Source organism: Mytilus trossulus, chromosome 2 (assembly GCF_036588685.1).
Source record: "Mytilus trossulus isolate FHL-02 chromosome 2, PNRI_Mtr1.1.1.hap1, whole genome shotgun sequence".
NCBI lineage: Eukaryota > Metazoa > Mollusca > Bivalvia > Mytilida > Mytilidae > Mytilus > Mytilus trossulus.
Genome location: NC_086374.1, coordinates 37,747,625 through 37,772,875, shown reverse-complemented (window position 1 = coordinate 37,772,875; position 25,251 = coordinate 37,747,625). Strand labels below are relative to the sequence as shown.

Sequence of the window (25,251 nt, the reverse complement as noted above, 5' to 3'; positions counted from 1 at the left end):
CATGGAGTAAAAAACTATATGCGGTTAGACTACTTTGAAACTGTTTGTCCTCTTACTTTTGAATATATTCAGATTGTGGGTAATTTTTTTCCTTTGTAGCCATTGTGGAATTATTCGATTATTTATATTTTTATGGTTTTTAGATAAATTTAATGATGAGCGTTCTAAACCAATGAAAACTGTTCTAACAAAAGAATGTCGGTTGGATTAACAACCGGAAGTGGGTTAGTGGACACTGTCCAAATTCAGCTTAGAAATGCATTAGGCAGAAAAATTACATATTTCAAATGGGTGACCATACATTCACGACCGAATCGCCTGTCTTACATGTCGTGGTTATTGGATTTCACCACAAAAAGGGTTGTCAGGTATTTCTACTATTTGTTCGGCTAATTTTAACCGTGAGAATGGAAGGCGTTGTTGTTTATGTTTTTTGAAGACACAAATTGAAGCAAGACAACTAGCCCCTCTTATGAAAAACTGTAAATTCCTGAAAAGTTCTTCTACTTTCAGGTAAGGAACATAATTCAATAGTTGAATGTATGAGGTCCCGTGAAAACTATACGCAGTGTCAGACACTGCAGAAAGTCTTCTCTTTGCTTTAGTGGGTCTCATTGGGGTCTAAACGTGATGGGGGATTGCAGATTTTTTGTAAACGTGACACGTGAAAGTCAAACTATTGTGGCATGAAAACGGGAAATGAGGTCTTGCGGGACGTGGGAAATGACAAAAAAAATGAGAATTGCTTACATACATAGTGTAAGAGGGATACGGGAATCTGACAAAACAGTAAGCGTGATCCAGGATAGGAACCCCCCAATGAGACCCCCTGCTATACACCTTATCGCTAATCACGGCTGACCAGGTCGTTTGAACTTTTGTCGCATACAACAATCACTTTTCCTGTGGTCTCGCTAGTCCAAAATAGAAGGGTGCCGCGCCCTGGGTGCCTTCATCCGTGCCCTTCTGTCCTGATGTCTTTTTCCAAATTCTCTTGTGCCGTTTTATTAAAATTTTGTTTTATCGATTTCCGATCTCCAAGTTAATTACATAAATGATACTGTGTGACTGCCCCCAGGTTAATCATGTCATTACAATCAATTACAATGCTAAAGACTTCAAAGGTGTTAATAACTAGGTAATTTAATTAGGACAATGTATCTTTTTGTCATACTTTTGATGTCAGCCAGTGTGTTTAACTTGGGTTGACATTTTCGTTCTCCAAGTCACAATGGAGGAGTGTATAAATGAAGACTTTCATGACTTTAGAATTGAATTTAAGTCATCAAAATAAAACTATGCCTTTACAGAAATGCCTTCCATCTCAACTTGTTAACGACAAACACAGTTTTTAATTAACGCAAAAGTGGTGGAAATTGATTTTGAAGTTACATGTACTTCCCCTGTTTTAGCTTATTACAAATTTGTCCTCTAAAAATATTATCTACATGTAGTATCAAAAAAAGGAATAAATTACCAATTGAATATATAATAACATAATAATGTTACCTTAAGATATTAACTGTCTTTGAACATATTAAAAAAAAATATTGCAATTTCTACTTGATAATTATACCTTTGGCAATCCATGTTCTAAACATTTTTAAATTAGTAATGCTCACAACTGTAGTACATGTAGGTGGTAATTGTAATATTTACGAACCATATTCCTTAATAATGGGTAGAGTGAAGTTAAACTATTAAAACATAATAAAAATTATATGTTGATGAAGATTTACTATATCATTTATAACTACACAAACAATGAAATAAAGATTATACTAGTAGTTGAAATGCATCTTTATTTAAAAAAAAACCAACAACATTTACAGTAAAAAAAAAAGAAATTTGTTAACTCGTGAAACACACAGAAACGAAGACAAAAAAATGAGCAGTGCCTTTTCTTATCATAAAAAGTGCCCTGCCCTCCACTGGCACCCTGCCCCTTTCGATTTCTAGCTAGAGCACAGTTTTCCATTGTGGCGTCAGATATTTTGTTTCATGACGTCAAAATTTTACGGGAACCTGTGTGTTATCCAGTAATGGCGGTCAAATAGTGATAAGGTTTATTAACATGGTAAAACACTCTCTGCATAGATACAATTTTGGACTGCAAATTCACCTTTTTGTCGAGCCTTCAACTTTAGTCGAAAAAGCGAGACTAAGCGATCCTACATTCTGTCGGCGGCGTCCACAAATATTCACATTGTGGTTAAAGGTTTTGAAAATTTAATAACTTTCTTAAACTTTACTGGATTTCTACCAAACTTGGACAGAAGCTTGTTTATGATCATAAGATAGTATCCAGAAGTAAATTTTGTAAAATAAAATTCCATTTTTCTGTATTTTATTTATAAATGGACTTAGTTTTTCTGCGGGGAAACATTACATTCACTCTGTGGTTAAAGTTTTTAAAGTTTGACTATCTTTCTTAAACTATACTGGATTTCTACAAAACTTGGACAGAAGCTTGTTTATGATCATAAGATAGTATCCAGAAGTAAAGTTTGCAAAAACAAAATTCCATTTTTTCTGTTTTTCACTTATAAATGGACTTAGTTTTTATACGGGGAAACATTACATTCACTCTGTGGTTAAAGTTTTAAATTTTTTTAAAACTTTCTTTAACTATCCTGGGTTTGTACAAAACTTGGACAGAAGCTTGTTTATGATCATAAAATAGTATCCAGAAGTAAATTTTGTAAAAAAATTAATTCATTTTTTCCGTATTTTACTTTTAAATGGACTTAGGTTTTCTGCAAGGAAACAACACATTCATGACATTCACTCTGTGGTTAAATTTTAAATTTAATACCTTTTTTATACTATTTTAAATTTGTACCAAGCTTGGACAGAAGCTTGTTTATGATCAAAAGCTAGTATCTAGAAAGGAAATTTTTTTAATATTTGGTACCTGTGTATCTGTATTTTACTTATAAATGTACTTAGTTTTTCTTCCAGTTAACATTACATACAGTCTGCAGTTAAAGTTTTTAAAACATTTATTCGATTCATAAACTATCCTGAATTTTTTACCAAACTTGGACATAAGCTTCTTACAAGCAAAAGATAGTATCAAGAGGAATATTTTTATTGATTGTTTTCCTCATTTTTGTTGAGCCTGGGAGTTACAGCAAAAGTAGGCGAGACACTGGGTTCCGTGGAACCCTTACAAATTTTTAACATAGAAAGGTCATATCCTGCCAACTCGCCAAACGTATCAATGTTTATATGAAAACTGAGAACATGAAAAAGAGACAAATCCAGATTCGTTAAGTCACACACATTGTATGTAAAGAAATTTAATTCTAATGAAGAATGTCCTGTAAAGTCACCTCATTTTAAATAAAAAGAATCATAATTTACAACATATTTGATTCTGCATAGAATTAAAATCAGCAATACAAACTAAAATGGCAGACATTTATAATCAGGATTAAACTAAACTGTACTATTCAAAAGTGGGTAAAGTTAGCAGACTGGAATTCAGTGGAATTTATTTTATTTTTTCATACATGTAGGTGGGGTGATTTGGAAGACCTCTACTCAATGAGATAAAACTACTTTTATTGGTGTGTGTTGGTTAACCAAATATCATGGGATTAATCTAAATTTCATAACAGAGTGGGGCTGTTTTTTAGGCCTAAATTTAGCTGGATAAAACTTCTTTTCAATAGTAGGTCGAATTAACAGGCCTTAATTCAGCGTGAATTAAAACCTTTCCTTAAGTGGGTCCAGAGTTCGCAAAACTTTTTTCCCCTGGTGGTCCTTGAAGAAAATCTGCTGTTCCTGACTATTAATCTATTGAAAAATACTAAAATTGTGTCATTCCTATGCAAAATTTTGATGGTGTAATCTTGAGGACTGACACTTTTTGCGAACTCTGTGGGTCAATTTGGAAGAAAGTTGAGGTGATTTAGTAGTTGGGCTAGTTGTAATGGATTTGACCGATATCATTCTAAAGTTTTTAAAAGGAAGAATTATTACCATTAATGACTGTCATGACTGTTGTCGTTTCTTCTCTATCCTTGTTTTTTTTCGATAGCTCTAGTTAATTAGATGGTGTCTAGACTAAAATACACAAGAAATCCTAATATGTTTATTTTTTATACATGTATGCACTGTTAACTGTTTATTTTAGACTTATTATAATCATGTGATAATTTGGATATGTGTTTTATTATGTTATAACTCAAATACATGTATGTGAATTTGAGTCAAATTGGTGGATATGAGTTTGACAACTAGTACCCCTTTAAAAAAAAAGAGATATATTGGTTAGAGTATACAATAATGTTTTTTTTATTTACATTGAAAGAGAAAAATATTTACCACATTCATGACATTATTGTAAAAAAAATACTAACATAATTAAATTTAAAAATGTATTTTCATCTGAAAATGATGAAGAACTAGAAAAATTATGTAGATTTATATGATATATGTACATGTATATCATTAAAAGTCTGTCCTCCTTGTTAGAGAAACTGTAATAATATTATAATGTTATTTATTCTCACACATGCGAAACAAAATATATGTATTTATATATTATCATTTTATTATGAACTGTTATTTTCTCTGTAGCTACATATATGTACTAGTTTGTGAGAATAAGATCATTCATTCATTCAAGTCCAATGAGATGAAACTAAATCTGACACCTGTAATTACTTTTTATACTGTAGGTAGAGTTTTCGTATCCTCCTCTGATAGAAGGGAACCCAGTTGACAGTAATCAGGTACCAGAAGAATGGAAACATTTACCTTCCCTTGGGGTACCAGATGGAGCCCACAATTACACTAAAGGTTTGTTCACTCTTGTGTTAATACTAGGGAGGTCAACAAGTAAAATTATCAGATGTTCACTAAATTGAAGTGTGATTAATTAAAACTGTTCATACATGTTTATTTATATTTTATCTTAAAATTAAAACTGGTAGAAACCCTGAGAATAAAGTCAATGTATTGTTCATACACTGACAAATACTTATAGGCTGACTTATAATGCAGGAAAAGTCAATGAGATAGTATACATTGTAGTTATGACTTTTAAGAATGAGTCTGCATATTATACATGTACATTTTAACTATTCGGTTAAAATATTAAATGTCACTTGTATTAGAGGATTAAATCATGAATATAAAGCATTCAAAATTGGGTTAGCTTTTACTAGTAATTTGCATTAATACAAATCAATATGGTGAAATACTATAAGTTAAAACCTATTTTGAACCTTGCCTGCATAAAAGTGGCCTTCAGTCTATATATGCTAGAAGATACTAAAGCGTTGTGATTTGAAAAGAAATTCAAAATTAAAAGTAAAAATAACAAGATAAGGCAATGTAAGGAAAAATGTTCACATAAACACTTTATCAATATTATCATAGAGGCTAGATAATTTTTAAATAATCACAATTAGCTATTTTAATTTGTATTTTAGATACTATATTCTTTCATCTGCCTTCAAGACAGGAAAAGCATAAAACAGTTTATGGGGTGGCATGTTACAGACAGATTGATACTAAGGTATTCTATTGGTAACAGTCTATTATTTGAACTTGGAATTATTTTTAATTATGGAATTTGCTTGATTTCTTGTTATTGAATTTTTTAATAAATTCCATGTTTATTCTGTACCAAAATGTTCTGTGCTGCGCAGAACACTTTCTATTACAAAGAAAATAGTATATTTTCAATAGAATGCACTGTGCCGCGCACAACACTAACTTACCAAATTACATTGTATGGAAAGTGTTATTAACCACTCAAAAGATTATAATACCAAATAAACATGGAATTTATTAAAAAAAAATTAAACATAAGAAACTATGCAAATTCCATAATTAAAAATAATTCCAAGTTCAAATAATAGACTGTTTGGTACAGTTATTGTATGCTAACAATACAATGTCTCTATAGAAGGCGGTAAAAAAATTATGAATGAGACAGATTCAACTTTCAAAGATCAGTTTATAGAGAACGACATTTAAACTTGAAGCTGAAGGACGCCTCCAGGTGCGGGAGTTTCTCACTGCATTGAAGACCTGTTGGTGACCTTATGCTGTTTTCTGTTCCATGCATGGTCGGGTTGTTGTCTCTTTGACACGTTCCCCATTTCCATTCTCAATTTATTGATAATAATTTTTGGTGAAAATAGGTCATAAGTAGATAAAAACAAGATGTGGTATGAGTGCCAATGAGACAACTTTCCATCCAAGTCACAATTTTTTTTTTTTTAAAGTAAACCATTATAGGTCAAAGTAGGGCATTTAACACTGAATCTTGGCTAACATCCATACAGCATGCTATAAAGGTCCCCAAAAAATTACTACTAATGTAAAACCGTTCGAAGAGGAAAACCGACGGTCTAATCTAAATAAAAACAAAGAACACTTATGAACCACATCAACAAACTACAACAACTGAACAACTAGTTCCTGACTTATGATTGGTGCAAACAAATGCAGCAGGTTTAAGTACTTTCTCTCCTTTTTGTAAACATTCAAAAATGTTTGATGATAAATAAAAAAAGTTCAATGAATCATCAACATGCATAGTCTCACTAATTTATTTCCAGGATCTTGTTAATAAATCATCTGATGTGACAAGAAGTTCAGTCCAGAAGAGTGTGTGTGTTCTCAGTAAACTGGTAAGTGTGCATTACACATAAGTGTGTAAGAAGCTTGCAGTCACAGCTGGGGTAGTAAATACATAACTCAGTCTGAATTACCTTGCTTATATCAGTATTTATGAATAGGAATATTATATATTTGGCCTGTGGCATGATATTGTTCAATTTAAATGTGTAAGCAAATCTTACCTCTCCTGTGAAGCTACTTCTTCCTGTTTACATATAGTTTAATTAAAATGTTGTAAATACTCTTTGTCCAAGGAACTACTCTTTGAAGTGAAGAAATAAATTCTCTGGTTGGACAGACTGGTTTCCTGCTAATTGTGTGAATTATATATTAAGATTCTGTAAACCTTTTCCTAAATATAAATTATCATTCTAAATAAAGTGTAGTATTCAATCATTTCCTTCCTTAACATTATATAAATGTAAGTGCTTTATTAAAAAGTCCAATTGTAAAAACCAAGTTCAAGATTCTGTTTGTAAGTAAAAGTAAATAAAACCAACAACATGAGCTTTACTGAAACAAACATCTCTTGTCTTTGAATTTTAAAAAGGATAAATAATACTCAAAGGAAACAGCCATGGTGAGACATGCACATGAGTCAAATTTATTTTAAATATAAAAAAGATGTGGAATGATTGCCAATGAGACAACTGTCCACAAGAGACCAAATGACACAGAAATTAACAACTATAGGTCACCGTACAGCCTTCAACAATGTGCAAAGCCCATACCAAATAGTCAGCTATAAAAGACCCTGAATTGACAATGGAAAACAATTCAAACGAGAAAACTAACGAGTAACAGCCTCATCAGATTAGGAATTTTGTTTTCAGAAAGGATTTAGATTTCAATAGTGTGCTTCTACTTGTGATAAGATATGTAAGGATCATTAGGTGATGTAACAGATTGCCATTTAAGGAAATACTGTAAAAAAAATTCTGTCTATGAAGAAATAACAAAAAAAATTTGGTGCACACTGAATAACACACCTAGCTGTTTATTAAACAGTGTGCACCACATTTTTTATGTTATTTCGAATAGACATAAAAAATATTACATTCATTTCTTATAATTTAATTCTAAATTCCATTTTAAACCGTAGAATACCATGAATCAACTTTGATGATGTCACGGTCACATTACTAAATTATATCTATGGGCTCATAACAAAATAACGACAGCCAATCAGAAAACGTGTTACATCTAAAATAAAATTATTCTGAAATGTTTTGCTTATTTTGTAATTAATTATATTTATTTTAGCCTCTTTTTGGATTGATACAAACCAAATTAGAGCTAATTACACATGCATACTTTGACGAAAAAGATTTCAGTAAAGTGCAGTTGTTAGAGGAAACCTACAAAAATCTTACTACCTCATTAAGTGACAGCTTGAAAGAAGGATCACATATGTGTTTAGGTAAGAGACACAAATTCATTACTGACAGCTTTACAGGAGATTTCTTCAATCAGAAAAAATTGAAAACCCTACTCTACATTTAAGAAAATATGAAAGCAGGAAATATATTTTCATTTTGGAAATTTTATTGCAAATCTAGAATATGATAATATTCATTCAGAAGTGCTAGTCCATGTGTAATAAAACAGGGAAGGCAACTGAATTAAAGATATGGTAAAAACATAAAGATAGAACTATCAAGAATATTGCACAGTACAACAAACAACATCATCTAAAACAACCAACTACTATGAACCCATACTTATATCTCACACTACATTGTATGAGGTAGTGTGAGTATACAGTTCAATCCTCCTCTATCAGTCAAACCATAAGCAATCTTTATTTCCAGATGTTAAATCAAATATAAATGTACAGCAACCTTATATTGATACATACATTATATGGTCACATACTATGAGGAGAAGATCCATATTTGATTTTGATGTGATCTTAAAGGCTTTGTTTCAATATAAAATCAACCATGATCAGTAAGGTAAGCCACACATTTCAGGATTTGTGCTCATAATTCTAGTTGACATTATATACAATGTATCTATTTCCTGTGTTTACTGTGTGATAGATATAAGAATATGTGGACTCAGAATAAGAAAACAGAATAAAAACAAAACATAATTACCAATATTATTTTATAGGAATGTCTGTGAGAGATGTTGTTGTTGAATTCAAACACAAGATTGTAGTTCTGTTTAAACTAATACTATTGGAAAGACGGGTATGTAAACACAGCTTGTAGTACTGTTTAAACTAATACTATTGGAAAGACGGGTATGTAAACACAAGATTGTAGTACTGTTTAAACTAATACTATTGGAAAGACGGGTAAGTAAACACAAGATTGTAGTACTGTTTAAACTAATACTATTGGAAAGACGGGTATGTAAACACAAGATTGTAGTACTGTTTAAACTAATACTATTGGAAAGACGGGTATGTAAACACAGCTTGTAGTACTGTTTAAACTAATACTATTGGAAAGACGGGTATGTAAACACAAGATTGTAGTACTGTTTAAACTAATACTATTGGAAAGACGGGTATGTAAACACAAGATTGTAGTACTGTTTAAACTAATACTATTGGAAAGACGGGTATGTAAACACAAGATTGTAGTACTGTTTAAACTAATACTATTGGAAAGACGGGTATGTAAACACAAGATTGTAGTACTGTTTAAACTAATACTATTGGAAAGACGGGTATGTAAACACAAGATTGTAGTACTGTTTAAACTAATACTATTGGAAAGACGGGTATGTAAACACAAGATTGTAGTACTGTTTAAACTAATACTATTGGAAAGACGGGTATGTTGTGTTTTATAACATATCAGAAACCACTTTTATACCTTTAAACTTAGATCCAATTTAGCCACTAGAATTCTTGGATTGTCAAGGTTCAAACTTCTATATTTAGTAATACTGCTGACCACATAGGTAGCTAGATTTAAAGAATCAAAAGACAATTACAGTCAAAACCATGGAGTAAACAAAGACTCAAAAGACAAAGGACATTTACATCAACAGTTATAAATAATAAATAAGAAACAACACATGAACTCCACTAAAAACCGGGAGTGAAATCAGGTGCTCCAGAAGGGTTAACATTTCATGCACCGTATACGGCACCCATCGTGTTATTTCTTTTTCAGTTTGGCAATGATGGAAAGTTATTATGACTGAGGAAGAATATCAGATATGATTTCTGACACACTTTTGTCATAATGGCCAATCAGCTTATGATTGTGACCGTAAAATTTCTTGAGTGATAACCTTAATTTGATTATTTCATAGTCCTGTTTTAGCAGAATATTATACAAAAACAGTAAGAATTACTCACAAGTACAAGGAAAGACACATGGCAGGATTAAATTGCACAATAAAGAATAGAAAAATCTCTATTCTTTTATATGTATGATGGTGTCAGAAAAACAGTAACTGCTTAGTATACTTGTGTTTAAATTGAAATATGTAGAGGAAAACAAGGGAATGTTTTAATCAGCTGATTTTAATCATCTTTTGATGTCTTTCAACTGTTGAATCAAAAAAAATCTCTAAAAAACACAAAAAAAGAAACATTTTACAATTCCCAAGTAACAATGACTTAGGTAAAACGAAGTCAGGTGGTTTCAGTTTTGTTAATGAAACAATCATGTTTGTTATATAGAAAGATGTGTTGTTATCAGGTACTCCCATACACAAGTTCTGTATGTTAAAATATTTATTCCTTTTTTAACAGATAATATTTTCATGTACACCTGTTGAAGTTTTGTAACGGTTTATTACCTGCTGTTACATTTACAAGTATTATATTTTGGTAGCTGTTCAATAGTTGTGTTATGATTTTGTTACCTGTTAACATTTATTGCTATTTTTACAGGTATTATTTTCTGGTACACCTGTTGAAAGGTTGTGTAATTCGTTGTTATCAGTTTTATCATTATTTCCAGGTAAGATTATCAATAAAATAAGTAAAAACAATAGGAAGAATTATATACCTCAATCCTAGTAAAAAGGGAACTATATTATATAAAATCATACTTTTAAACCTTTTTTCCATAATTGTATGTACCTTACCTTTGACTTAAAGGAAGGAAAACTTTAACTTTGTGGTTAATTTCCTTATATGTTACTTGCTACAATAGAAGATGGGCATTATGTGTCTGGTCTCTGCATCTGTCTGTTTAACAGTGACCAAATGACAAAAACCTTGGCAATTATAGGTCACTACACATCCTTAAACAATGAGCAAAACTTAAAAACCACATAGCAAGCTGACATTATCAATGTTAAACAATGCAAACAAAAAAACTAATGACCTTATTGATGTACGAAAGAATAAATGAACAACAGCTACATTTGTACTGACATGAAAATACATGAATCAGGCAAATAAAGACTGTGGCAGAAGAATTCAACTGTGATAAAATATTTATTATTACTGTAGGGATCCACCTTAAACCTACTTAGTCGATAAGATTGATTCAAAACACAAAAACACTAAGACACAAAGTACCTTATGAGTACTCATTGTAACTGGAAGCTAGTTCAAAGCCAATAACAAATAATAAAAAAATCATGTATCTAAGCATTTGAATCAGATCACATTCAATAGATTTATTGTAAAGACATCATAACCAGTCAGATTCAAATATAGATATCAACAAAATGTAGGACAGTGAATGTTAATTGGTCTATAGCAATAATATTCAGTTGTGGATTTAATTTATTGATAACAAAATAAATTTTTACATCGATAAATAAAATATTGGAGAATTTAATTAGTGTTAAACTTATAGCTGATGGTACATTATGATGTGAAATTTGTAGATTTGATGCCAAATTACATTTACATCCCCATTCACGGTTGCTGAACTTGGAAATATGATAGTATGAAATCAATACATTCTCAGGTGAAAGTTTTTGGTTAAAGAGGCTAGAGGGTACAAACATTTTAGCAAAATTTTCAAAATTTGTATTTTCATTACAAGTTTTATTTGTTACACTATAACTGTAGTTGGTACAAAAATCAATGCGTTTTGACCCCAGATGACATTTAAAAAATGTTTAAATCATTGAAAACGCTCAAAATTATCTCCCTTTGAAAAAAAATGTCTAATTTAACTAATCAGTGAACTATAATTTTTTAATTCTTTTTTTTTCAAATAAGCTGTACTTAAACTAAATAATTGTAAAATTTAGGCGATTTCTGTAATTTAGTTCTTTTTTTATTTTGATAATCCCTGTATTTCTCCTATTAGTTCAATAGAAAAAAAGGACATTAACAAAAAGGCATGCTTCTTTTGAAGGCAGATTGTGAGCTCAAATAATAGGTGACCCCATTTTTAAATAAAAAATTCTAATAAGAATATGATTAAGTTCATTCATAGAAAAAATAGCGAAATCCTATATTTAGAAGAAAAAATTATACCCTTGAGCCCCCTTGAATTTGTATACTGTGAATGAAGTTGTGGTCAGATAACCTTTTTTAACTTAGTATACATGTTCATTATGATGTGAACTTTTGGAATTATATGCCAACTTGAATTTTTCATGGTTCACTTCTAAAAAAATGATAGTCTAAGTGAGGCATGGGAACATACAAAAAAATAAGTAATATGTGTGAAAAGACTTGCCACTTGTCTATAAATCATTTTACATGTTGGTTTTAGGTATGATTGAGTACGGTTTAGAAGAGGCTGCTACATGTGGAGGTGAGAGGTTACTTTCACCGACATTACACCCAGCAATGTATGGCAGTACTGAAAGTGATGAATATCTAGAGGTTCACTACCATGATGAAAAACCTGTTCTCAAAACAAGTTCTGACAGCAGTTTAAACAAACAGACCAGTGATAAAGCTGAACTAAACAGAAGTTTAAGTGTGGAACCTCAACCTTTGACTATTGATAGAGAGTGTGAAGTAGACAAAGATTCAGAAGGTTCTACTGTAGGTAGTGATTATGTCAGAGTTGAGGCAGAGGTCAAAGAAGGCTGTGATACTGAGGCTGTGAAATCAGCTACTCAATCTTGTGATTTAAATAATTGTGATAATATAGACAATGCTGGTATAGCTAAACCAGATATAAGTGGATCAAGTCCTAAGGGATTTTGCAATGGTATATTAATTGGTGAACATAATTTTGGTGAGACAAAATTGACAGCATCTAAAACAGAAACACCACAAAAATCTACAAATGTTGATAAAGAAAAACAGCCAAAAACTCCAACAAGTGCAGATTCTGTTCAGTCTGACCCATTTATGAATATGAAGTCTATTACTCACATCGAGGCTGTGCAAACAGGGGAGATAATTAAAAATAACAGTTCTGTGGTAAATATTGAGGAATATGCTGAAAAATGTGAAGACTTTGATGAAAATGAAAAAGCATCTAATTTAGAATTATCATTGAATTTAGAGGACTTAAAGAGAAGTAATAGTATAGAGGATATTGACTCACCAGAGAGTATACTGAAAATAGACAGGGAGGATTGTTTCTCTTGGGAGGAAGACTCACTTCTCCTAACAATAGATCCTAACTTAGACTCTAGTGGAGATCATTCAGAACAATTAAAAGCAGCTAATTCACTGGCTGAAAAAAAGTTAGAAGCTGATGAACGCCTTAGTCAACCAATAGAAAACCCATTTACAAAAACTAGTCAATTACAAGATGGAGAGGTTGAGAAAAAGGAAGATGTTACATTTACAGATATACCTCTCACTGAAAATAATTCTAAAGCTGAAGAAAAAGACAGTCCTGGCAAAAAAGCAGCTGCACTTAAAAATAAGTTAAGTACTGCATTTGGTGGCTTTAATGTTAAGGAGAAAATCCGGAACAGAAAGGCTAATAATAATAAAATGATACCAATGCAGGATTTGAAAGTCAAAGTACCAACTATTCCCAAACTGCAGCAGGATGATTGTGGATTTCCGTTAATTATATTTACCAAGGTGAGTTTTGTTGTGTTCCTTTCAATATTAAAAAAAGCTATATGAGAGTATGGAAGTACATGTATGTACACATAGGATGGATATAAATTGTCAATTGGTATTTTATGTAAAATAAGATAAGTGTTTACCCATTTCATGAACTTAAATGTTTTTTTGTCTTTTTTTCAATTTTACTGTGTTAATATCACTGTTAGGGGACTTCAGCACTAAATGTCAGGGCTATGTGTTTTAAATTTATAAGCAATGTTAATTTCTTTAGATCTTTGAGGGATCTTATAAACATGGACATAAGGTGTGATTGCAAATGAGACAACAATCCAGCAAAGTTAAAATGACATTAATTTTATTATAGTTCATTATACAGGTTATACCCAATGACTAATTTATAAGTCAATTAATTATATGTGGCATTCACTATGTATAAAGAAATTGAAAAGATATCTGATTTGCTATCTAAATGTCTTGACATTACACTGTACATGTTTCTTCTGCTTTCAGGGTTATATATGCCATCCATATTTGTCTCTGCAGTATTATGACCTACTTAATGATGTGAATATAAGAGGATTTGTGATTGGTGCTACCAACATCCTGTTTAGACAGAAGCGCCACCTAACGGATGCTGTGGTGGAGGTAAGGTGTCTAGACTAGTTATTTTTATATGCCTCCTATAAGGGAGGGTTATATTTCTGGCTGTGCAGCTGTCTTAATCTCCCTACATCTTGTATTTTTATTCTGTCGATTCTTTCCCTCCTTACTATACCCGGTTGAATTGTTTTGATTTAGACACTTTACCAGAAAATTAAGGGCATATCAACTTCAGAGTAAACAAATACATATGAAGTTTTTAAGTTATATGCCAGATTACAGTTTTTTGACTAGGATATTACAATCACAGATATTAGAGATCTGAGTGTAAAACAAGTACATTCTTAGGCTTAAGTTTTTGGTTTGTTAGTTCACCTTGTTCATATGAACTTGAATACTTCGTACTCATGTTCCTTATGATATGAAATATTTAACTTTTAAATAAGCTACCATTTTGGTCCTGATTTAAGAAATAACTGTATTGTGTTTGAAACTTAGTCTAACATGTCTAAGTGTTTTGCTGTTGCAAATTGAGCAAACCTAGTGATACAAAGGCTAAAAGCATAGCTGGTAAACTGATATTTTCAACAGTAAACGTATTCACATATCGCAGATCAAATTTATTCGTTCATTGTGTAATCATACGTTTTTTGATTGAGTTAAGTCTGCCAATTGATATTTTATCGTATGATTTTCTATGTAGTGATGTTATGCTATTGTTTCAGAAAAAGGGAGAAGGTTTGGATCCATTAAAACGTTTAATCCCGCTGCAAATGTTTGCACCTGTCCTAAGTCAGGAATCTGATGTACAGTAGTTGTCGTTTGTTAATGTAATATATACGTGTTTCTCGTTTCTCGTTTTGTTTATATAGATTAGACCGTTGGTTTTCCTGTTTGAATGGTTTTACACTAGTAATTTTGGGGCCCTTTATAGCTTGTTGTTCGGTGTGAGCCAAGGCTCCGTGTTGAAGGCCGTACTTTAACCTATAATGGTTTAATTTTTAAATTGTTATTTGGATGGAGAGTTGTCTCATTGGCACTCACACCACATCTTCCTATATCTATATAAAGTTATAGTTACTCCAAGATTCAAAAACAATACAGTCATGACGGTTTTCTCTATTCTATTTAATGCAAAATAAACAAATCTGTGATTATTTTGGTGATTTTTTTTGTAAAAAAATTATTTTCAACTGATGCTTTTAGCAACTAAACATAGTATAGTTATAGTTTCTGGTGTAAAATGTAAACAGTATTTTCAGGCTTCTTGTACACCTCAAAATTATCATGATTATATATAAGGTATTATCTTTATGCGAACTTTGATCAATAAATTTCTGCAGCAGTCCCTAAAGTGTTGTTGTTATAAGACTCTCTACATTTTATGTTTTTTTTTATCATAATGACCCTGCACCAGGCGTTGGTTCACTTTCGTTTGTAATCTTTATTTATTGATTCAGGTATCTGAAGAGAAAATAGAGTTCCATGACAAAGAGTTACAGAAACTGTTAAACCTGACGACTGCTGATCTAAGATTTGCTGATATACTTGTTAAGGCTGTGGTTGGGGACAGTGAAGATTCTCTGTTTGAAACAACAGGTAATTGTTTATTTGGACTTAATCTATTTACTTTTTTTTCAGTTACAGATAAGGGAAATAAGTCAATTCAAAAATTTGCTTAGATATCTAGCTTTTAAGTTTGCAATTTTTAAAGTAACTAGAACACACCCGCGAAATGGCGGGCATTCAGAGCGTAGTTTAAAGTATGTAAAGTGTTGTTGGAAGAATTTTGTAAAATATTGAATGACTGGAGAATTTCAGCAAAAGTATCATAAGTCATACATAGGTTATTGGAGACAGGAAAATCCTTCTTTTTTTTTTATCCCTCCTCCTTTATTTCCAATATGACATTCAAGTAAGAAGCCTGTCATTCAGTGGTTGTTGTTTGTTTATGTGTTACATATTTATTTTTTTTTCATTTTTTTGTACATAAAATAAGGCAGCTAGTTTTCTGGTTTGAATTGTTTTACATTGTCAGTTTGGGGCCTTTTAAAGCTGAGTATGCGGTATGGGCTTTGCTCGTTGTTGAAGGTTGTATGATAACCTATAACCTGTAAATATGATCTCTGTCATATTGGTGTCTTGTGGAGAGTTGTCTCAACAATGCAATCATACCACATCTTCTTTTTTTTGTAATCAATGAATTTTGTAAAAGATTTAATGACTGGAGAATTTCTGAAAAGGTATCAAAAGTTCACATGAATTTTTTTAGTGCTCATCTGTATATTATGAACATTCATTACTATATAAATATAGTGTATTTACTTTCAATTCTAAGTTTACTAATCGATCCATAGTGATCATTGATATAGTATACAGACCCTCTCTATTTAATAAACTCTGTGAAACAATGATAGCAGAAAGAATTCTGAAAAAACACTTTATTCTTTTATATGTAGTCGAGTGGTTTTCATTGGATTATTTAAAACACAAATAAACACTCCTCAGGTTTTGGATTCTCTTTTATTATGATACGAAAAAGTTTGTAGTAAAAAGACCCTGTAATTAAATATAAAATTATAACCAATGGTTCAAGAATAATAACATGAGTTATATACCTCATATGTATGTTCAAAGTTTACAGAAAAACGCAAACTGGAAGTCTAATCTGACTTAAAATTTCGTCCAATGTCGGGACAATATCCGGATGCCTTTTTTTCTCGTTTTTCTCCAAAAATAACTCAATCTGAATAATCATATGAATGGATGACAAATGGCACTATGTACTGTACCTTTAGGACACAGAGGCGTGTTGATCAATTAATTGTGGAAAGAAGAGAAGCCAAAAATTAGGTCTTCTTGTTTAATAGTATAGATGATTTACAATTATAGTAGAAAATCATGGCTTACTGTCATAAATTATAATTTCTCCGTTTCATTCATATTGGTGCAAAAAATAGTGGTTATAATGACATTTTTGTAGTTAGTATATAATGACACAACGTTGTTAATATTTTATTGTACAGTTGAAAAAGACAGAGTATTTAATACTTGTTGACCCTATTTTATTTTCAGGCTGGGAAGGTGGAGATGAATGGTTAAGAGCACAGTTTAAAGTCTATCTACAATCTTTATTGGTTACCTGTAAACAGGATGGTCAGTCTTATGTTGCCATATTCCTCTTTATTTGATGGTTACATAATATATATATTTATATTGCAACTAGTTGTGTTTATTTTTCTAAATATAGTAACACAGCTATATTTTGTACAATGTCAATTTCATCATGGAACACTTTTTCCACAATCAGGGGTTCATTAAGGGAGGAAAATAAGTTTGAAATCTGTGTTACAATTTATATAGCTATCAATTTATTTATTTAAGTTTTTTTGTACTTGGCGCAAAACTTGGGAAGGGCTCAGGAGACCCCTCCCTTCCCAAGTTTCTAAACCTCATACAAAAAAGTTGATATTTTCTGACATTGACCTAATATTGAATATAAATATATATATAAATTGGGAAACCAGGTTATAACATTGTCTGCAACGAAATTCTGTAACTTCCCAGGGAAAAATACCTATAATTCTTTATACAAATAGGAAACAGCTATTGATTTAAATTTTATATGTTTACCGTTACTAGATAAACTAGAAAAGATTTAAGACTATAAATGATTTTCTCAAATTGGAACCTGATATTGAGAAATGAAAAGGGTTAATTTTATTTTGCATCTTATAAATAGTTAACAGTAGCTGTATCATTTCAGATGTGAAATTACATGAGGATTTTGGACTGCCATTTCTTCAATCCTTTAAGACAACTCAGTGCTACAGAGTTTGGTCTGGTGACACTCATCCAGGAATGAGTGAGGTTCCATTAGGGTAAGTTTTAAAATAATCTAAAAAGTATAAAGGAATATTACTGATTTCAGGATATTTGTTAAACCAAAAGATATTATACCAAGCTTGAACTCATTTGTGACCCTTTTCCCTTTCATTCATGCATTTATGTAGTGTCCAGGGTAAGAAAAAGTGAGAAAATAAACATCATTATAATATATTTCACCAAAAAACCACTTGACTGTCAATAAAAAAGAATGAAATTGTAAACCCTAGGATTGTTGACCAAAAACAGATATTTACAGGTTCATTTGATAATTCCCACACAAGATGAGACAAGCTCCCTATTAATTTTAACGACACTAGTTTTATGCATAATACTTGTTATATAAATGTGCATTGCTTCTGATTGTAAGGAGAAAATGTAATTTATATTTTAGACATCCTTGTCATGGTAACCTAGGAGTCAGTGATATCAAAGTCAGACTGGCACAGTAAGTTATACAAAACTAAAAATGTTTTACATATATAAAATACAGAACTATTCAAATTCCCCTGATGTTTGTGCAGATAACAGGTCCAACACAAACTTTATTTATAGTTTGTTTGACCTTGAACTTTTGAATATATGATATGTGAATTGTTTTTCGTCACTTACTCATGCTTTAAAAAAAAATAGCCATAAAATGAGCTAGTAATGCCAAATTTGACCATCATTGGGTTAGTTAAAAAATTTGAAGAATAACATTTCATAGCTTTATACATGTTATATGATTGTTAAAACCTAATTATAAACCTTGGTAAACATGATAATGTCTTACAAAAAACTGTCAGATATGTTTTGAGATTAAGAGGTTCTACCGTTCTACAATATATATTCAACACATTTTCTCACATGTATTTGATGCTTTAAGTACATCATGCTTATTAAACTTCTTCCATGAGACATATATAGGTACAATAGAGGATAGCTCCAGAGTTTTAAACAGAGCTTATTGAAAATTTGTTTTAAGGAGCAGTGAACAATCTGATGTCCATGCACCCAAGATTAAAATTGTGAGTGTAAATGGGGAATAAGTGAAAGAGATAACAACCCGACCAAAGAGCACATACCACAGATTTTGACACTTATGGCCTGAATGGAGATTTTTTATATGTTCTAGTCACCAATTTCTTATTGATAATTGGTCTTTTTTTTTGCTAGTTCCATGCAAAGTACAGAGAGGGGTAAGAAAATTAATGCTGCTGTAACACAGACAGGAAAATTTGTAGGTAAGTTGATTAATGAAATAGGCATGATATATTTCTGTTTGTTTAAAGTCACGAGGATTAAATTATGCAAGGACACTGAATTGATTAAATAAATCCTCTTTATCTTTAATGATTAACTGACAAAGTCAAGCATATACTAGTAGATCATGTGCACATTGCCATCTTTATTATAAAGAAAAAATAACTTAGTTCAATAACATTGATAGGTTGCAGTTATCTTTTTATGATGTTGAACCAAACCACATGTCAATGAAGACTGTAAATTATGAATTAATGTAAACTCATGTGATCATATCATTGAAGCAGTATTCCATTTTGAATAATCTTTTCATGAATATATGAAACCTGGAACAAAAAACCTTATATGCTGTTATTTATCAGGTTGTAAATGTGTAGGCACAGATTCATGTCTACCAAGGAAATAATTTAATGTACACATATTCATGTATTTATAGAATACCACTGATGATCATAGCATAGGAGCTCTAAGCGTAAGCCTAGCGATTACCTGAAATTGATGTATATATGTAATACCTACATTACAAACTTAAGGTGTTAAAAACTTTTTAACACTGAGGATTAATATTCATCTACCTTTGATCTTGAAAGGAGTACTAAAGGCTTAAATGAAGCATTCTCAATAAGAACCCCCCCCCTTAAACCAAATTTTGTTTGGTTAGGGGGGGGTAATAGTTTTGACTTGATGTTTTGGTGTATCACAAGCTAAAACGTCAAGACTGCATGACTACCATGAAATACTATTATTAGACTTGATATTTAGGTGTATCATATACCAAAGATCAAGACTGCATGACTACCATGAATTACTATTTCAAGACTTGATATACAGGTGTATCATAAGCCTGAGGTCAAGACTGCATGACTACTAGGAAGTACTATTTCAAGACTTGATATTTAGGTGTATCATAAGCCAAATATTAAGATCACATAACTACCATGAAATACTGTTTCAAGACTTGATATTTAGGTGGATCATAAGCCAAAGATCAAGACTAAATGATTACTATGTACTTCTTAAATTATTAAAACACCCTTTATCCAACCGCCGGTTAACTCAACCGCCGGTTAACCCAACCGCCTGTTAACTCAACCGCCGGTTACCATATCTATATAAATAGGGTGCAAACATTAATCCACCATTCTGCCTCTGATGAAGGTCCTTTATGGACCGAAACCGGTTAGGCTATCAAACATCACCAGGCGCTGTTAATTATGTGTATTGGTATATGCTATATTTTTATACCACTGATGATCAAGTTGAGTTGACCAATGATAATCTGTTTATAGCTATTTAAACTATGATTGACATCAGCACATGTATGCTCTCTTAATTTCTAGCAATAATTTTTCACTCTACTGTGCAAAGAACGAAACTTATCAGTCAATAAGCGATAATAATAATTTATTGCAGCAGGGGACACAATAGCTTAAGCTACATCAATTGTTATTAACCCTTTCAAGGCGAACAATGCGTTGAGGCATCCCCGTAGCCAGGCCGAACAATGTGTTGAGGCATCTCCGTAGCCAGGCCGAACAATGCTTTCAGGCATAGACAATCACGTGATAATCATATTTTTTTTTGTCTTTTAACTCATTTCACCCCGTAAAGCTATGTTTAACCTATACATATATAGGTTTTCAGGAAGCTTGTATATCACAGTTAAAGAATACCAATTCTGACTGAATTTGATACCTTATATATACTTCAATACAATGAAAGATCGGTAGCGTCAACAAACAAAATAAGCCGCCGCCATTTTGTACAAAAACATGTGATGCGAACATGTGACTTTTTTCGTCGAGAAAAGGTTATTTGGAAGGAAAGTTAAATTTAATTTCATGAATATTTTGATTAACATTATGATACAAATTACGAGAAATGATTTTAACAATTGCACGGAGAATAAAATCAATTAATAATCCGACTTCCGTCTGCGCGGTAATTGGATTTTTCCCACGAGTGCAAAAGGTTGCACTCCTTTTATGGAAGTTCTAAATAAAACAATCCAATCACATTCCTCTCTCACTTGCCGATGTCAAGGACGCAAAATTATAGTAAATATTAGTAAAATGTCGTTTCATGGTCTGTATCATGTCTGTAACATTCTGAGACATAAAAATGTCCGATAGTTTTGAGAACGAGTTTGACGGATTTTTGGTGGGAGAAGTAGATCTTCTTGGTCAACGGTATGAAATGCATTGACCTCAAAATGACATCGGTGATGATTTCATGATCACTCCTGAAGTGATGTTGAAAGAGAAGGGTCAGCGAACTTTCAGACGAAAATAATGACAGCTGACAGATGTAAATTGTGCCACTGATGTCCCCCAACAATGACTGATGGCACCAAGAATTTTATATATTGAAATTTGAAAGAGGTCTTCCACATTTATCCCAGAAGTAACTGGTCCACAAAACATATGAGACCCAAAGAAGGATATTTTTTTCAGATGTTTCTATCTGACAACCAAATAATTAATAGTTATAATTAGATAAGATAAGACATTTTATTCCAAAGATAGGATATTTTGATTCCAGAGATAAGATATTTTTATTCTAATTAAAGGGCCCATGGAGAGCAAAGTAATATTGCAATGATTTGATAATTAACATAAAACCAGTAATGTTTTTATAAATCATATATAAATATGAATATAATCATCTCAATTTTAAGATGTTAAACCGCAGCCAGACCAGAGCCACACACATATATTAGAGTAAAAAAGCCATAACAATTATGTTTTTATTTTAACAGGCAATTATTCTCATATTCAATATATATGTACATTGACGGAAAATAAAATATAATTGTATGAGCTAAATAGAATTTAGGACAAAAATGTTATATTTTCTGACAATGTACATATATTGTTTTTATCCTAAAATTTATTAATCCCAACACTTGAAGGCTTTAATTTTATCATGTTTATAGTTATTAAAAATATAAGTCATGGTCTCTAATTTTTCAAAGAAATGGATGAAATTATGCAGATAATAAGGTATCTTCACTTCACTGATACACACCAGTGAGGTGAGCAAAGATGGGAGGCTAATAATGATGTATCTTACAAACTCAGAAATTAAAGACCCCCTTAACAGACAAAAATGAGAGACCAACATGTCCCCAAACGATAGGTGACGATTCATGATACCTTACAAAGGGAGGGATGCATTCAAGCAATTCATGCCTTCTAAAACAAAGAAATGGGCCATCAAACTTTGGGTTTTGGTAGTGTCAGACACGGTGTATGTCATATTGTGAAATCTACCATGTCAAGACAGATCAAACACATGTAGGTTAACTCTGTTTGCCAGTAGACTTTTGGAAACAAGATAAGGTGTCACATATGCTGGGCTAGGGTAGCTATTAAAGGTACACAGGAAAAAAGGTTTGAAAATATGGTTGTGTTGAATGTAGAAAACCCCTTTGCCTACCCCATTGCTTCACTGTCTCCCACTCAGTCAAAAATTAAACTTCTTAAATTAACAGTTACTTTGTTACAATTTTTAAGTTGAAAGGATATTATATATACATAATTTGTTTTCACAGATAAGTTGTTTAAAGGATATTCATAATTTATATTTGCTGTTACAGTTGACATTTTCATTTAATTTTTTTTTTAATAAGGAACATTAAATTATCTTCATCATTGATCAATACAAAACCAAAGACAGTGGAAATTCTAGCATCCCATGGAGTCAGGACACTTATAATAAATAATTTTAAAAATAAATCATTGACTTTTTCAAAGTAATTTTATTTTTAAAAGTTCATGATTGTCTTTCAACATTTAATTATGTCTCACTTAATTTATCAACACATTATTAAAGTGTTAAATGTACATGGATAAGTTTGTCAGGTCATCTTACATTTAATTAATATTTCCATGCAGTCAGTGGTTTGATACAAAAAAAACAGAAAAAAATATTTGCACATTAAAAAAAAAGCACATATTAATCTCAAAAGTTTTGATTTTACCAGAAAAATAAATCATTAGATATCTCCATTAAAATATTAAAAATTCCACAAAAGATCCCAATAGTCAATTTAGATCAATAGTCATGCAAAAATTCAAAGAAAACATCGGACTAAGAAAGACAACTCCAACTTATCCAGGGACACAACTTCCTATCTGGTGATTGCATTGTACAGGTAAAAAAATGGCCGCCGCGGAATTTGTCAAACCATTTTTATTCGTATTTATTCTGACTAATAAGCTAGAATTTTGACTCTGGATTTATTTTTTCTATAAAACTATGATAAAGGAACACTGGAAATTGTTAATTACCATTTGTATTGTTAATTTAGAAGATCGGAGGCAAAAATATAAACTGGTCACAAAAAAAAAGAGATTTCTCAATTCAAACGTCATTTTCTTTCCACAAAAGGTTAAAAAAAATCAAAAGTAGGTATTGTCATGTAAATTTATTTATATTGCAACACTCCTTTCATACTTAAGTGTAACAATATCGAGTTTGAAACCGATTTGATGAGAAACAACAAAGATACACACGTTTTTATTAAAACATCATTTTTTCCACATTCACACTTCAAATTAATTCAGGCCAGGCAAACTGCGCGCCGAAATTTGATCAGGTCATACAACGTCGCGAAAAAAAACAATTCAGTAAGGAAAGTGTTAATATAGAAATACCAATATACTTGTAGGAACCTTATTTTGACCATTGTGCAATTATTTGAACAAATCATCTGTTTTTAACATAGAAAGTGTAATATATCTTTACTTTATTTTGACAGGTGGTGCGATAACGACAGCTAAATCAGCTGTGAGTTCATGGTTCAGTAACTTTACTACAGATTGGAAGAAGGAAGAAAAATCACAACCAGAATCATAGCTTGTATGCTATTATTGTTAAACCCCCAACATGGCTTACACGAATATCTCAACATTTATAATTGAGACAAAATGTGATATTAAATTTAGAAAAAGTTAGATTTATGCATAATTGAACTGAATTCAATTTATTAGAAATTACTGTGGTGACAAACTGTCTTTGTATAAATATCATTGTACATTCCATTACAGGCTAATTTATATTTATCATGTTTATAGTGGTATCTTAGTTGAAGTCATTCAAACAATTTTTCTGTTTCTCAGACTTACATATCACAAAGTTTATAAAGGTACATTTATTTTCATATTTCTTTTCCATATTTGTTATTTTCAAAAAGTATTGTGTTGGACGTCATTCATATGAAACCTCAATATTACACAATACCTCATGTTTTATTGGAAGTTTAGCTGCATAAACATACTTCACTTGTGTAGGAGCCACGGTTGCAAGGGGACCATCCCCCACTTTAAAATGTGACAAAAAAGTATTGAAGGGCTTACAGTTACACACAAAAGAAACCCCCACCCTAATTTTCAGTTCACCCCTATGCCACTTTCCTTACAGTGAACCTCAATTGTTTGATTATTTTGTAACCAATTTTTGGGTTTTTTGCTCAACATTGTTTCCATCTGCTTTGGCTTTATTTGTCATTTTATCTGTCTCAGTATATAATAATATGCTCCTAGTATGTAAAGTGTTATTACAGATCTTGTCTTTCTTTCTGTCTGTTTGTCTTTCTATCCTTTTTTGTCATGGATAATAAATTTAAAGTAGCCAAAACCAAACCATTTGAAGTTTCAAAATGCTTATCATGCTCATAGAGACTGTTAAACACTTGTAAAGTTTGACATTTAAACTATATTTGATTTTTTTTTACTTTTGTATTTGTTTCATTTCTAAAATGCAAATAGTCCATGGTATGACATGTTTCTCTCTATTATAAATGGGTTTTAGCACAATGTAAAGAATGCTTTTTGGCTTAAAAATTACAGTTGATATGAAACTTCAATTGTATTTGCTTTTGGAAATCTTGAATCTATGATCACCATGAATTGTAAATTATCAACAAAAGGCACAGTATGCATATTAATTTAGAGCAC

The 25,251-nt window shown here is 31.4% G+C and overlaps 1 protein-coding gene across 1 annotated transcript; it reads left to right on the top strand.

The window, feature by feature from the left end:
• The first annotated feature begins 205 nt into the window (after positions 1–205).
• On the top strand, positions 206–25,251 carry LOC134707139 (late secretory pathway protein AVL9 homolog). Its single transcript, XM_063566676.1, has 15 exons — positions 206–368; positions 4,689–4,809; positions 5,445–5,530; positions 6,582–6,653; positions 7,906–8,062; positions 8,758–8,837; positions 10,502–10,571; positions 12,294–13,573; positions 14,072–14,206; positions 15,622–15,760; positions 17,237–17,317; positions 17,928–18,042; positions 18,441–18,494; positions 19,205–19,272; positions 24,054–25,251. The coding sequence occupies exons 1-15, from the start codon at positions 288–290 to the stop codon at positions 24,149–24,151; spliced, it is 2,637 nt and encodes an 878-aa protein (XP_063422746.1). The 5' UTR covers positions 206–287; the 3' UTR covers positions 24,152–25,251.